Raw genomic sequence first — 15,916 nt, forward strand, 5'->3', positions numbered from 1 at the left:
GATGGAAATCTGATTCAGTGAAGCTGCAGGGTTTTCATCCAAATCACGCAGCGGCAACGAGTCAGATCAGGAGTTTCTGCCGAGCCGAACGGATCCACTTCCTGTAGAGACGGTCAGAAAACAGGTGGACGGATTCGGGAAAAAATCAATAAATGATGAATGAATAATGATTTCTGTCCTCATTTTTTTAGACACAAAAAAAAAAAATCTGAGGCATGAAACGTTTGAGGGTATATTTGTTTGTACTCAAGATACATGATGGAAAATCCTCACAATCTTTAGCTTCTGTAGCTTCATTAGCATCTGTAGCTTCTGTAGCTTCATTAGCACCTGTAGCTTCATTAGCACCTGTAGCTTCTGTAGCTTCATTAGCACCTTTAGCTTCTGTAGCTTCATTAGCACCTTTAGCTTCTGTAGCTTCATTAGCACCTGTAGCTTCTGTAGCTTCATTAGCACCTTTAGCTTCTGTAGCATTTTCATCTAGGTATTCGTTCAGCTAACACATCTTAACACTTAAACTGTAACACAAATGCACCAAACATTTTGTTTGAAAACAAAAAAGTTAATCTTTAATAACAAAATTGAGTTTTCATTGCTATTTCCAGGTACAATAACTTTAGCGGTTAAAATGTAAATCCAGTGATTAATTTTGTCCACTTCAATTCCTGTTTATTAAATTTAATTTCCTGAAAACACAAAGTCAAGTTTTATTTTGTTATTTTTACTGGTTTCAAACTGCAGAAGCTCTGATTAGCTCTGCATTTCTGACTCGCCTCCTTGCTGGTCATTCCTGGTGAACTTCCACTGGTTGGCCAGTAGGAGGCGGTGCACCACAGAGTGAATGCTTCCAGTATGACCAGCTGACCCCCCTAACCCCCCACTGTAGAGGCAAAAATAATTAATCATTCATCTGTTGATGTTTATAATCACTGTAATAAATCCACTGCAGCCTTTGTGTGTGTGTGTGTGTGTGTGTGTGTGTGTGTGTGTGTGTGTGTGTGTGTGTGTGTGTGTGTGTGTGTGTGTGTTTCCACAGCATGGAGCAGACGGTGCGGTCCCTGCTCCAGAACCAGGACTCTCTGGACGGACCCAAAGTGGATCCTCTGGACCTGATGAAGGCCTACAAGGTTCAGCTGTTAAATAATAACAATTTTTTTGATTCTGGAACATTTTAATTATAAACCCTGGAGAGAAAGATGAAAGCTGACGATGAATCCAACCTGCCAGGCTTTGATGTTGCTCATTAGTAATGTGGGCGGGGCCAATCTGTGCATATCTTCAAAACTAACAAACCGACAAGCCGCATCGTTAGTGGATCTGAGGTTTGTCTCATCGTTCCTGTTTTCTGTGATAAACTGCAGAATCTGACTGTCAGTAAGAAAACATGAACTTTAACATGATTTCAGCAGAAAACTCCTTAAAGGGACAGTTCTGCTCTTTAGAAAAGGGTTTCTGTGGAGTAGTCATGAGCAGTTAGTGTCTTCCAGGCAGCAGAGAGGAAGAAATCTCGTCTCTGTGGAGTTTTTATGTAAAATCTGCTGATTCTAAACATTTCTCTTTCATACCAACAAAAACAAATTTTTTCCAAAAAACAGTTACCAGAAAGATACTTACAGTGAAATAAACAAGTTACTTTCTTGCTAGCAGCTTTTATGTGACAGAGCAGCAATCTAAAAACTTCCTGCGCAGGACAAGCTGCTGGAGGAGATGTGGAAGCAGCAGGACAGCCTGGACGCCCCCCCCGCCGCCGCGCCGCCGTCCCCGCAGGCCGCCGCCGACAATCCTCTGCTGGAACGCCTTCGAATGCTGGAGGTAAGCCGGGTTTGAATGACCTTTAACCTTTCACAGACTGATGCACACCTCGTTTCTGATCATGTTCTCTGGGTGTACTTTCTTTTTGTGATGGCAGTAAATGTGAATAATGAGTGAGAGATGCAGGCTCTGATCAGATCGTCTGATCAGAGCCTGAAGGTTACCTCAGGATCAGCCGGTTTATCAATCTGAACGTCGGAGGAAAGCGGTTCTTCTTCTTCGTCTGTTTTATTTCCTGCTGCCTGCGTCCGCCTCCAGGTTTATGGAGTCATCATTTCTCCTCTTTGAAACGGTTTCTGCCCAGTCGGGGAAATTGAATTTCACCTTCTGCCGGATCGTCACGGAGTTTGATCCCTGAAATTTACAGCATCACCAGTTAGGAGAAACGCTGCTGCAGGCCAAAGCCTGGCTCTCAGACCTTTCATTTCCTCGCTCAGCGTCGTTTCAGACTGGATGGCCTGTAGTTACTGGTTCAGGTTTCATTCCAGCAGGGAGCGCTGTGTGGACTGGTTTATCTGGACTTTCTCTGGTTCTGATCCGGTTCTGATTCGTCTCTGCAGGCGGAGAACTCAGCACTGTCTGTGGAAAACGACAACCAGAGGAAGCAGTACGAACGCTGCTTGGACGAGGTCAGTGATTCGGTGTTCAGGTTTGGGGTCAAAGGTCATTATGAGAATCAGGCTGCTTCTGTGTTTAAAAGTATGAGATTATAAACCATGAATACAGGAGAAGTTCTATCTGACTCCAGTCTGCCTAGTCAAAGTCCAGTTCAGTTGGGGAGGTGTGGATGCTGATCGACCTCTGACCTCTGGTCTGGGTTCAATTGAAGTGAACTCTGATTCAGTTTGAATGTGAACGCGAAGGGGACCAGAAACCTCTCCTAAAGCAGGAAGTGGACGACAGCACAGGGTATTCTGGGTAAATCCAACCAGAGCTAACATGTTAGCCTAGCGTTAGCAGCAGAAATGGCTCCTGGTCTTCAGCCAAAGTCTAAAGAGAAATCACTAAACTCTGACGCCTCCATCTTGTTTCATCTGGTGAAACAAGAAGTTGCTCTCAGTGTCTTCAGAGGTTTTAGTGTCGTTTCCTGCAGTGGTTGGTTTCCCCTCCTGGCCCCCACAGGCCAGGAGGGGAACAGGCTGTTTTCAGAAAAAAGTCCTTTTAGTTTTGTAAACATTTTTCTTACATTTCAGGAAAATTTATGGTTGGTTCCAAGACAGTCTTCTGCGTTATTTAGAAGGATTCTGTGATTTACAGAAAAACTTCTTCAACGTTCTGACAACATTTATAATTTATGATATTAAAATAAGTGTTCATAAAGGCCTTTTGGCAATAATTTCTGACTTACGGCATAATGTCAGAGCCAGACTAAGAGCTCTGCTTATAAGTGTGAGGATAAAGTCATAATTTACCTCCAGAAAGTCACAAAATTAAGAGTAAATGTCATTTCAATGAGATGAAAGCTTGGACAGAGTCAGTTGGAGGTGTCGCCGCCCTGCAGGCTGGTTGCTTTATGAAATGCTGCCTGCGTGAATTTTCTAAACTGAACAGAAATTTGAGATAATTTCTGAAGAATCAGACATGAGAGGAAATCCTGCTGGATCAGACAATCTCTGCTTTCGCTCTGGAAAATTAACAAACTGAATTTGATTTGAGCGAAAGGAAAACAACGCAGGGTTCAGAGAAAAGGTTTTTTTAGACGTTGTGCTGAGGGTAAAGTTTGGATCAGTGGAGGCAGCTGCTGATTGTTTACCTCCAGGTCGACGCTGTGATGCAACATCCTGTCACTTTGAGCTAATCGCTCCTCATTATTTCTGTTTTCCAAAAGAGCTGCAGCTCAGATCTGTGCTAACCTCCCTGTGCTTCCCCCAGGTTGCCAACCAGGTGGTGCAGGCGCTGCTCACGCAAAAGGTTGGTTCCTGCCGCACTCTGAAGAAAGAGCCCAAATGCTTTGAGTTAGCCGGGCTGAAACTGATGGTAGAGACGCAGAAACCTTCATGAACAGAGCATTCAGCTGAAGGCAGCAGAGTTTAGCTTAGCATAGCATAACAAAGCTTAGCTTAGCGTAGCTTTTTACAGATGAAATATTTTAGAAGCTGGTTTTGAAGGGAAAGTGGTGAATCTGTGTTTGTTGCGTCTTCAGGACCTGAAGGAGGAGTGTGTGAAGCTGCGGACCCGCGTGTTCGACCTGGAGCAGCAGAACCGGATCCTGAGCGTTCTGTTTCAGCAACGGGTCAGAACCTCCACCGCTCCCATCTCACAGGTAGGAAGTCACCCTGTTTGAAATGTACTCCCACCAGCATGTTGACCATTAATCAGTGTACTATGCTAATAGCAGAGTATCAACTAAAACTACATTAAAAACAAATTTTTGCTAAAAGTTCTAACATTAGCAGGACGGCTGTCACTGGGATGTTGACAATGTTCTCCATTGAGTTTCGGAGCTAAAGGTTTCAAACTAAAAGATGCTAATGTAAAAGGGTTGGCTAAAGCTGGCATGTTGGCTAACAAGGCATCATGTCAGAGCCAAACTAAGAGCTCTGTCTATAAGTCTTACTTTTTACTTTTTGGTCAAAATAAACTAAACAGGTAATGATGCTGTTTTAGAAATTCTCAATTTGAACAAGAGAGGAAGAAAAAGGAGAAATGAAGGGATGAAGGAGTGATGGAGGGATTGATGAAGGAGTGATGGAGGGATTGATGAAGGAGTGATGGAGGGATTGATGAAGGAGTGATGGAGGGGTTGATGAAGGAGTGATGGAGGGATTGATGAAGGAGTGATGGAGGGATTGATGGAGTGATGGAGGGATTGATGAAGGAGTGATGGAGGGATTGATGAAGGAGTGATGGAGGTATTGATGAAGGAGTGATGGAGGGATTGATGAAGGAGTGATGGAGGGATTGATGAAGGAGTGATGGAGGGATTGATGAAGGAGTGATGGAGGGATTGATGGAGTGATGGAGGGATTGATGAAGGAGTGATGGAGGGATTGATGAAGGAGTGATGGAGGGATTGATGAAGGAGTGATGGAGGTATTGATGAAGGAGTGATGGAGGGATTGATGAAGGAGTGATGGAGGGAGCGTTTTCTCTCCATATCTTCCTGGTTTTGGTCCGTCTTTCGCTCCGGTTCTGGATCTGCTGCCTCCATGTTGGATCGGCCCTCGTTAGCATGCAGCCAATAACTGAGAGAGAATTATGGATGAACCAGTGAAATGGAAAATGTGTTTCTGACTGGAGATACACTTGTTAGCTTCCCTAATCGCTCTGACAGCGCACCTGTTCCCGAAAGGCTGGCTGACTCCGAGTGAGAGCGGAGCGACTTGCCGGGAAGAAAAGTCCAGAGCTGCTCTCTTTGTTCGGCCTGCTTGTTTGCCGTCTTTGGCTTTTTGTTTAAAGATTGTGCAGAGAAGCCGAGGGAGACGGAGAGAACAAACACAGCTGCTGTGTCTGAGGACCGGCTCCGCTCGGCTTCTCCTCCCAGCAGAAAGAGATCCGTAGAAATGTTGTTGTAGAAGCTGCACGCCGACTTCTCTGTAATGAAATCCCAGCAGCAAAACCCAGGCTGCTGGTGTCCCTGATGGTTCTGGATCTTTTTCTCAAATAGACTTGTCCTTCCACTAAACTTTCCATTGGTAAGCTTAGCTTTAGCACTGACCTGCTGGACATCCATCAGGTCAGAACAGGGATTCCCAAAGTGTGGGTCGAGGGCCTGAGGTAGCCCCTCTGGTGTTATTCTACTAAATAATGACAACTGGCTGAACCGCTCTGCAGGGAGGGAATATTTATACAATTTGACTGAAATCTTGTTTTCAGTCAGAAACAAAAACATGTTTTATTGCTCCAGGTTGATTATCAAAAGCAGTCTGAGCCAATGTTCCCTCTAATTTTTCATGTGTCTGGGCGTACACACAAGCTTCCTGAACACACTGCGGACCACTGTGAGCATCATCAGTGTACACGGCGTGGCCACGCACAAGTATCATAAATCTGGGATCATAGAAAGTTGCATGGCTTATTAAAAAAATCATATTACATCAGCAATTTTCATTCGTTTGCTTTTAATTTAAGTGATTTGCTCAATTAAAATTAAAAAAAAGAAAAGAAAACATTGCTGTTCATGAGATGCATGCTATAAGTAAGAGTCCTGCTTCAGCCAGGGTGAGATCTTAGAAGAAGTGCATTTCTTTTTTTTTTACTTTGTCTTGGTGAGTGGATGTCCCACTAGACATGATAAGGTGATGGCTTTCACGTTTTTTAACTCTACCGCTCTATTCTCACCTGCACGGCCATATGACCAAGGCACGTAACCCACGTAGCGAAAGTGAACCGTATCGTATCATTGGCTGGATTCCTGTCACTCACTGAGTTCGATCGCAAAGTAGTACGGAAAAAATTTATTGGTCCATAGTCAAAACTGATGTCTGAGCTCAATGTCCACTTTACGTTGGACTTTATTTTATGCGCTACATAGATTTTCTTGTGCGCTGAGAAGATGTGAGCAGAGCGCGATTGCGCAGGCGCAGCTTAGAGGGAACATTGGTCTGAGGGTGTGAATACTGTTTATAGGCACTGGTTTCCTTCCTCCTCCTCCTAAAGACTCAGTGAAGTTGGGGTGAGCAGGGCCTGATGTAGAAGGATGTGACCCTGGGCTGGTTTTGGTGCCGTATCCCTGGGTAACGCTACATCAGGTTTAAATGTCTGCTAGCCAATAGCTCCAGGTTGTCCCAGAAAATGCACCGTTACTTCAAAGTTTTCAATTTCTAGAGCCATTTTATATCAATGTTTCATTGATATAAAATGCTACATATGTCTAGTATCACTTAAATTTGACTTTCTGATGTAAAGCTTTTAAAATTGGGCCTCTGTCTCTTTAAAAACTCCTGCTCTTCCTGAAGCTCCGCCTCCAGGAAGTCATCCAACATGGCTCCTCTATTAACCCTTTAACGGTTTTACCAGTGTTGCTCTGAGCAGCAGCTCCTTTCATGAGCTCAGCAGCTGATTGCTAATTGCTGCTGGCTAGTCTGAAGGAGCAGAGTGGGGGAGGAGCTGCGCCTGGAAGGCGGAGCTAAGTCCATACAGTTGTTTTGCAGCTGAATGGTTGCCATGGAGATTGAAAAGCAAAACTCTATGATGGAAAGATTGAGAGTGGATTTTAAATGACGCAATTCAGCTGATGTGAGTTTTATATGAAGTAAAATGTTTGCAATATTTTATATATTTTGATGAAAATATTCATAAATTAATAATAAATAAAAGAAGCCAAGTCTGCAGCTTCTGTCCCAGTAAATATGGACTAACTGAAGGCGGCCATTAGCCCCAGCAGCCATCGTGTTTCTGAGTCCCAGGTAAACCATCGGGTGTTTAAATCTGCTCTTAATGCGCCTTAATGCTGCAGAGCCGGAGCGCTGCTCATTCACACATTAAGAGAAAAGCACTGCGCTTCCTTCCTGGGGAATATTTCAAAAGCTTTTACTGAAAACTGGGAGATGAAGCAAAAAAGATTTGTTAAAAGCAGAATGAAACGCGGCGGTAATAACAGCCTGATGTTCCCTCTAAAAACAGGGATTAATAAAAACAACTGCAGCGTATCGAATGATGAAAATGATTCTCTGCTGCATCAAAAAGGTCTGAAAACATGAAGTTCAGCCGGGAAAACAGCTCAGCTGCTCTGACTTTCAGCTCCGACTCAAGGTTTCCTTAAACTGTTTGGCTTTTGTCAAATCTCCAGTAGCGTCGCCGCGCTGACTGTAATTAGCTTCCAGATTAATCTGCGTCGGCGCGACATAAAGCCAACTAGTCAAATAATAGGTGAGTATCAGCTCTGAATGGCTGCAGTCCCCAGATCCCCCATGCAATTATTTCCTATTCACATTAATTATTACTAACAGATGACTCTAATGACTTTGAGAGGAAGCTGACCATGACAGCTTTCCAAACGATCAATACTGCTTCAAATGGGGTCGCAACACTTGGAAACGCTGCGTATTTAACAGATCTGTGAACAAGAGACGCTCCGCTTCCTGCTCTACACAAAAACATGGCTCAGGAAATCAAACAGCCCATTTAAATCCAGGAAAATAAAGTTTTTCCTAATTTCACCTTGTCAGGCTGCAGCTCTGAACTTTTACCGACCTGGAAAACTGTGGGATTTGAATCTGTTGCTGTGGTGACTTAACTCCAAACATCAACCAGTGGCGCTCACTGATAACAGCTGAGATCACTTTTCATTTTGCACTTTTGCTAGTTTTGAAAACGTTTTGCGCACTAATAAATATTTCCAGATAAACTCCAAAATGTTAATCTACTTGGTGATTTTGCTTTCAATTAAAGTTCAACATTTTTGTTGCCGTTTTGGTTAACGCCTTTAAAAATGTTCCAGTAGTTAGATGTTTATACTCAAGCTCTTATTTTGAACTTGGTAACAACCTTTGGCAGCGGTTCCATTTCCTCTCCTCACATTCTCTTTTCTCCCAGTAACTGAAACGAAAACATGAATGAAACACCAGTAGAGAAACTGGTGCTTGGTGGGTTCAGTCTTTCAACATATGATTTCTATTATAGCGCTTTACATGCTGTGTTGGTGTAGCGCTTTAGCATTAGCTTCTGCTAACTATCATGTTGGTGTAGCATATTAGCATTAGCTTGTGCTGAACACCATATTGGTGTAGCGCTTTAGCGATAGCTTCTGCTAACTATCATGTTGATGTAGCATATTAGCATTAGCTTGTGCTGAACACCATATTGGTGTAGCGCTTTAGCAATAGCTTCTGCTAACTATCATGTTGGTGTAGCATATTAGCATTAGCTTGTGCTGAACACCATATTGGTGTAGCGCTTTAGCGATAGCTTCTGCTAACTATCATGTTGGTGTAGCATATTAGCATTAGCTTGTGCTGAATATCATGTTGGTGTAGCGCTTTAGCGATAGCTTCTGCTAGCTTTCATGCTGGTGTAGCATGTTAGCATTAGCTTGTGCTGAACACCATATTGGTGTAGCGCTTTAGCGATAGCTTCTGCTAACTATTATGTTGGTGTAGCATATTAGCATTAGCTTGTGCTGAACACCATATTGGTGTAGCACTTTAATGATAGCTTCTGCTAACTATCATGTTGGTATAGCATATTAGCATTAGCTTGTGCTGAACACCATATTGGTGTAGCGCTTTAGCGATAGCTTCTGCTAACTATCATGTTGGCGTAGCATATTAGCATTAGCTTGTGCTGAACACCATATTGGTGTAGCGCTTTAGCAATAGCTTCTGCTAACTATCATGTTGGTGTAGCATATTAGCATTAGCTTGTGCTGAACACCATATTGGTGTAGCGCTTTAGCGATAGCTTCTGCTAACTATCATGTTGGTGTAGCATATTAGCATTAGCTTGTGCTGAACACCATATTGGTGTAGCGCTTTAGCGATAGCGTCTGCTAACTATCATGTTGGTGTAGCATATTAGCATTAGCTTGTGCTGAACACCATATTGGTGTAGCGCTTTAGCGATAGCTTCTGCTAACAATCATGTTGGTGTAGCATATTAGCATTAGCTTGTGCTGAATATCATGTTGGTGTAGCGCTTTAACGATAGCTTCTGCTAGCTATCATGCTGGTGTAGCATGTTAGCATTAGCTTGTGCTGAACACCATATTGGTGTAGCGCTTTAGCGCTGGCAGAATTAATGTTTATGTTATAGTGCAGCTAACGTTTTACTTGTTACCAGAGTAATTAGTGTTTAAGCTTCTGATTTTGGTAAACATCGACAGGAAACGGAGACAGACTCAGACAGGGTTGGACTTTTCCAAGTCACCTGAAAACATGGAGACCGACCATCAGACTCTAATGGAGAGAGAACAGCTGGTTGGTTCTGGATCAGTTTTTTGTTTTGGACCGAAACAACAAACTTCATCTCCTGCTGTTATGCAGAAAACCTCAGACTCAATTCAGTTAGTGGCAGCTTCAGTAAAAACAGATAAATATTTACTATGAAATGTGTCTCTCATGATCAGATGTGTGCTTTATTGTGAGCGGTTCGTCTCTTCTGTTTTAGTTTAATTGGTTTGGTAGTCGACAGAAAACCAACCGTCAACTAGGCAACAGAGTCTTCCCTGTGATTTTCAGTGGTTGATTACTTCTAAAATCTTTCCCAGGAGGTCCAAAGAAATGGAAAAGCAAGAAGTATTGCTGCAGGAAGATGGCCCAGCCTGCTGAGCCTGACTTGCCCACGAAGCAGCGGCAGTGGCAGTGAGCAGTCTCTGTCCAGTGCTTGCAGTGAATACTCCAGTGGTTCCCACACCTGGGCTGACGGACGCGGCTTCTCCAAGCAAGTACGTTTCTTGTTTTGTTTTGTGCTGGTCTTATTTTCTATCTTTAACTTGCGTTGTAAAGATCGATAAAACGGTTGCTAATGTCTCCACAGTGTGCCTCCAGCCGGGACAAGCGTATGAGCACTGGCTCAGTATCCAGCAATCATTCAGTGTTCATTGAGCCAACGGACTTGGGATGGAAGGAGGGCCATATCCTGAAAGGCCTGAAGCATCTCCAGATGAGCAAGTCCAAAGAGGCAACCTCAGCTGCAGCTGTTCCACACTGCAAAGACTGCATGACCTCAAATGAGGGAATTTACTCCTCTGGTGTCAAGTCACACCAACAAGGCTCTCCAGCGAAGAAAAGTTCAACAAGAAAACCTTTGACAGCTGAGCCGCAGGCCTCCATCTTGGACTCTGATGATCCAGATGAATTTGGCGAACAATCAACAAAAACACGTCTTCATTTGGACTCATTGGAGATTTCTGCGGATGATGACAAAGTTTCTCATGAAGACTCAATTCTTCCAGCCAGCTCTGGTCTCTTCCCCTCACCCGACTCTGACAACTTCCTGTTTTTAGGGGCCCCCACCGTTAAACCTGGTGTGAGTCCAACTGATAGCCTCACAAAGTCTGAGGGACTCAACAGGAACTCATTAGATAAACGCATATCAGGAGTGAAGCTCAGCGACAGGAATAATAACCAAGAACTGGCCACTGACCGTAAATCCAGACTGGACTGTAGCCACAGACAGCAAGGCAGACTCTCTATCAAGCAAACAGAAGCAGAGGTAAATGATGTGAGCTCCTCAGCTCAGCGTTCTGCAACCAGAGCTCTGAGCTGCATGAATGAAGCCAGACAGCGAAGCGCTTCAATGGAAGTGCCCCACTGCAGAGACCATTCAAATCCAGCCGGTGGGGACAGCAGGGACTGGATCAGCTCAGAATCTCCACAGAGGAAACCAAAACCTCAGTTTTGTGACTCAGCAAGGAAAGCTTTCATTCTGAGAAGCAAGAGTGCAGATGGAGGCCAAGATCAGCTTAAACATACCTATTCTCCTCTACATCAGAAGCTCATCAAGGGTCAAAGACCCAAAGGACAGGTGACTTCTTCAGGACACGGTGTGCCCAGCAAACGGGCCAACCCTCATGGTTCCAGCAAATGTAACTTACCTAAAACTGACAAAGATCAAGATGTTTCAATGCCAGTCGGCTCCAAGTGTGTTGAGAGTATGCAACAGCTGTCTCCGCTTGCATCTCCTGTGAAACAGTCAAAGATTCTTAAGTCACCAGGCATCAAGGACAGCCTGAAGAGTCCAACAAAACCATCAACTAGAGTCTCAAGCAATGACTGTGCTGAAGAGAGCATCTATGACAACCTGCCCTGTTCACCGAGGAAACAGAGACGGCAAGAAGACCAGGGAGATTCGTTCACATCAGAGCGAAGGTCTCCGTCGCCACCGCTACCACCAGGTCGAACTACTTCTCTTCTCCTTAAAGCCGGCTCCGACGGCACAACCAAAGACAAAAAACTGGCAACTCAGCCTCAAAGCTCAACCACTGGCAAGCCATCAACAGTTACTGACTTCAGTTCTGGTTTAGAGACTCAGCAGTCCAACATCACAAAAGATAATCAACTTGCTGACCTGCAAATAAGAGACATCTCCATCAAAACCTTCCTTACCGATGGGTCAAAGATTCCTCACCTCCCCGTTCAAGAGTCACAATCATCAGACTCAATTCAGACGGACAGAATCACCAAATGCCGCAATGAGAATGGATCGACAAACCGGAACATCCTACAGAGATCCCAGCAGAGCATTAGTGAGCCAAAGCTTTCTGAAGTCCTGCCTACAGGTTTCTCTAATGTTTACTACCACGGGGTTCCCAGTAATCTCCACACATCCTCCTCAAATGCTGTGAAAAGGACACTTCCTGTGAATGCTAAGTCTCACGACGCAATCTCTGGACAGAACACCAGTACCTTCTTGATCTTTGGGAGGCAGAGTAATGACGATCCAAACAGTCTGCAAACTTTTCAAACATTCACATGCGATCCCCAAGTGATGCATGAATTTGGTTCACGAGAGAAGTCTTGCCGGAAGATTGAGACCCGCTGCAACTCCCTGGACTCTGAGCCTCTCCAGCCAACATCTGACGCCAGCGGGATGTTGGACTGGGGCTTCGATGAGCAAGGCTGGCTGTTTAAACGCTCTGTGTCTGTGTCGACCAGACCTCTTCTCAAACCAGTGATGGGCATGAATGGAGCTAAAGCTCGCAGTCAGAGCTTTGGTGCACGCTACATGGACAGACCGAGCTTCAACAGATCTGGAAAGGTCCGGACCCAGATCAAAACCCATTCAGGGAGCTCGCTGAACTCTCTTGGGGATGTCCTTCCCGGTAGCATGAGCTGCTCCAGTAGCTACCACTGTCCAATGAATCGATCCCTTCTGAACAACTTTCTGATTGAGGAAGGACTGACAGTCCCGTCACATCTGGGTTCATCCAGTGAAAGACTTCAAAGTCTTAAGCTGCAGAGAGAGCAGGCGAGGCGCCTTCAGATCGAGCAGCAGTTTTCCAGCGCATTTGGTGAGCCGGTCTCCGAGGAACCCGAGAGACAAAGCACCATAACCACCATCGAAGAGAAGGTGATGCTTGGCATTGAGGAGAACTTGCACAAGTCACAGGAACATGAAAAAACGAACGAAGTAAAGCAAAAGTCTGGCTCTAGCATTGCAAGTTGGTTTGGTTTCCGTAAGAGTAAACTTCCGGCTCCAAGCAACAAAAAGATGGATCCACCAAAAGGAAAGGAAGAAAAGCGGGAACAGAAGATTACATCTCTGCTGGGAGGAAAGAGTACAAGTCAGACAAGAAGAAAGACAGACGAAAAAGTGATGGAAAAGAATGGTAAGACACACAGACACATCCTCTCAGCATGATGGGTCCATTAGAGCGTCACACATTGTGATAGTTGAGTAAATCGCCGGCTTCCTGAGTTCATATGACAGGAAAGGTTTTCTTTCAGCTCTGTGGGAATAAGAGAGCCCCATGATGCAGTTCGGTCCTGCATCTCGATTCCTGGTCCAGGAATGTCCCTCTCTGAGGTCCAAGGACATGCAAGCATCTTAGTGGAGCCCCAGGTAAGACTTTGAATGGTCCAACTGGACTCTTATCCATTTTTAAAGGTTTTATTGGCTCTAGTGGCCTTTATTGATAGTGAATTGACAGAAAAGTGGTAATGAGAGACGGAGAAGAGGACCGAGACCAGCTCAGAAACTGGGTCTGGCCCGGTTAAAGGGAACCAGGTTGGTTCCAGTGACTTACAAGGTTGAAGATATCAGTGAAGAAACGAAGCACGTCTTGTGACGGATCATTCTGGTTTCTCTGCAGATGATGAACCGAAGACCTGACGGTGAAAATGGATCCAGTGTGAGGAGCCAGGACGCAGTCATAGGTCAGCCTCTTCCTGGGCCTGCTGCCGGGTCGAGTGTTCAGTCGTAGACAGCACCTAAATGTCCTGATTTCTTTAAAAGCATCGTGACGAGTTGGTTTGTGACCAATGGTGGAGCGTCCAGGCATTGAGGTTTTGTCTGTGCTTGCCATTTTACAGTTTGCAGACAGAAGTGAAGACCAAATATGACAGACGTGTGTAAGTCATGAAACATGATGAAAACCCTAAAATCAGTCAAACAAACTGCAAAATGCTGAGTTCTGTCAGTTTGTGTTTCTCCATTCATCCACCGTTCATCTGATCAGTTCCTGATTCAAACCATCTCAGCCTCCAGCGATCAGATTCTGCTCCAACATCATCCACCTGGTTTAACCTCCATCCTCACACATCCACGCGCTAACGTTCGCTAGCATTTGCTAGCATCTGCTAGTGTTTGCTAATGTTTGCTAATGAAGTGTCGTTACGTTACTCAGCCAGAGAACTGCAGGGAGCTTTGGGACAATTTCTGCTGTTTAAAACCACAAGTCTGACGTTTTGTTGAGGTTTATGTTGTTGACAGAATCAGTTGTTTGAAATGGTAAAATACACAATAACTTGCTTAATTTTGTAAAAACGGTTTTTATGCTTGCTTGACTTTGTTTTGGATTAGATATGCTAACGTGGAAACATATTCATCAAAACGTTGTGATGTATTGATCCGCTGGGGTCTGTGCCTTACCAGAGGAACCAAACTCTGAGAAATGAAAAGGTCTAATTAATCCCAATTGAAAACCAGATTCTGACAAAATCAGCAACATTTTTAATTCAAAACCTTTTATTCCTAAATTATTAAATAAACATCCGTCAGAGCTGAATATTTCTAGTTTTAATCTTTTCTTCATACATCAGCTTGGATCAAAGAGCTTCAGGAAGCTCTGATCAGTCATGGAGCTTCTTTAGTAATGTGGATGCTAACATTAGCATTAGCTGCTACATGTTAACATTGAGATCCTATTTCAAGCTAGCATAACTTCACTAATAGGCTAACTGCTTTTGGCATAATTTGCACACTACAGCAATATTTTCCAGGGTCCAATCAAATCGCTTAGAAGAAGAAATTGAGAAGCAGCTTTATCGCGAATGTTAGCGCATGTGCATCAGATTTACGGCTGTACCAGAAACATGTGAATACAAAAGTTCCTGCCTGAAAAGTTTAACGCATTAAAATCAATGTATTCAGTTGATCAAGTTGAACATGTTAAAGATCCGTCACTCATTTGAATGCAAATCTAATCAACAGCTTTCAGATTTTCATTAATCACAGAGGAAGTTATGAGTCATTTTCCTTTATTTCTCCGTCTGTTACATAAAATCCCATCGGATGAAACGGAGTTTGTAGCTGGAACGACATCAGCTGAATCAGTTTAAGAGAAACTGTTTTCCAGCTGCTGGCTGCTCCTTTATGACTGGACGTTATTGGATGGTACTGTTAAAGTCTGGTTTTCTACTGATGAAAGGTTCCTATTGGCCCGTCGTCCATCACGTTGTGGTTCAGATCCGATTCCTGATCCAACCCGTTCCACTCGCTGCTGACGGCTGGAGCAAAGCGGCAGTGAACATTTATTTGTTCTGGTTTTAGTGTCGCTTTGTGCAGCAGCTTGTTGAAGTTTTCTCACAGGCGGCGCTGGAACCTGATTGGCTGGCGGAGGGAACATTAGCCGACCTCCGGGGTTAATCACCTCATTAAAACTTCAGCTCTGCTCCGTCAGCCGAGAGAATTAGCTTTCAGCTCCGGATGATTTTAACACCAGACCAGGAGAAAACATCACCTTCACTTAATTCAGTAAACCCAGAGAGGAAGTTAAAACTTTCCATTATCCAATTACCTCCAACTGCATTTCTCACATAATAATCGAGGCTTTGACTGATTTATTTATTCAGGTTTCCCTTCAGGAGGGAATCATAAAAGGTTTAAGAACCACAATTAAAACACACATTGACATTTTTCTCACATTGTGAAGTTAAATCTGACCAAACTCCTATTGATCAGGTTAGTAAGAATTTATAAATGATTTATTTTTGATTAAAGCCAGAAAACTTCTTAGATACATATTTATTCTTTTAATTAATGTTTTTTAATCTTGTATTGTGTTTTATTTTTACTTATTTTTTAAATGTTTTAATAAAATTCTTTTTCATTAATTACAATTTCTTTAATCATTAAAAGATTTTTTATCCTGGGAAGAATCTTCCCCTGGTCTTCAGATGGTTTGGGGGACCTTTGACCCTTGCTGATTCTATGTTGGTCAGGGTTTAAATGATGGGATGTGAATCTGATGAGTTTGGATAAAAACGGATAAATTGAGGCGACG

General features: G+C 43.7%; 1 protein-coding gene across 6 annotated transcripts in view; it reads left to right on the forward strand.

Moving 5' to 3' along the window:
• LOC129374485 (nck-associated protein 5-like) overlaps positions 1-15,916 on the forward strand; it is a 38,718-nt gene that overhangs the window by 18,375 nt on the left and 4,427 nt on the right. For 4 of the 6 annotated variants that reach the window (XM_055052935.1, XM_055052936.1, XM_055052933.1 and 1 more), the window contains 10 exons: positions 1,037-1,127; positions 1,690-1,812; positions 2,373-2,441; positions 3,685-3,723; positions 3,956-4,075; positions 9,959-10,135; positions 10,228-13,021; positions 13,140-13,254; positions 13,505-13,568; positions 13,725-13,763. In XM_055052935.1, coding sequence (XP_054908910.1) covers positions 1,037-1,127; positions 1,690-1,812; positions 2,373-2,441; positions 3,685-3,723; positions 3,956-4,075; positions 9,959-10,135; positions 10,228-13,021; positions 13,140-13,153 — 3,427 coding nt within the window. In that variant the 3' untranslated portion in view covers positions 13,154-13,254; positions 13,505-13,568; positions 13,725-13,763. The remainder of the gene's footprint in view (positions 1-1,036; positions 1,128-1,689; positions 1,813-2,372; positions 2,442-3,684; positions 3,724-3,955; positions 4,076-9,958; positions 10,136-10,227; positions 13,022-13,139; positions 13,255-13,504; positions 13,569-13,724; positions 13,764-15,916) is intronic. The other 2 variants (XM_055052934.1, XM_055052938.1) reach the window with 1 other exon arrangement.

This window comes from Poeciliopsis prolifica, unplaced genomic scaffold (genome assembly GCF_027474105.1).
Source record: "Poeciliopsis prolifica strain line A6 unplaced genomic scaffold, Auburn_PproV2 SCAFFOLD036, whole genome shotgun sequence".
Lineage (NCBI taxonomy): Eukaryota > Metazoa > Chordata > Actinopteri > Cyprinodontiformes > Poeciliidae > Poeciliopsis > Poeciliopsis prolifica.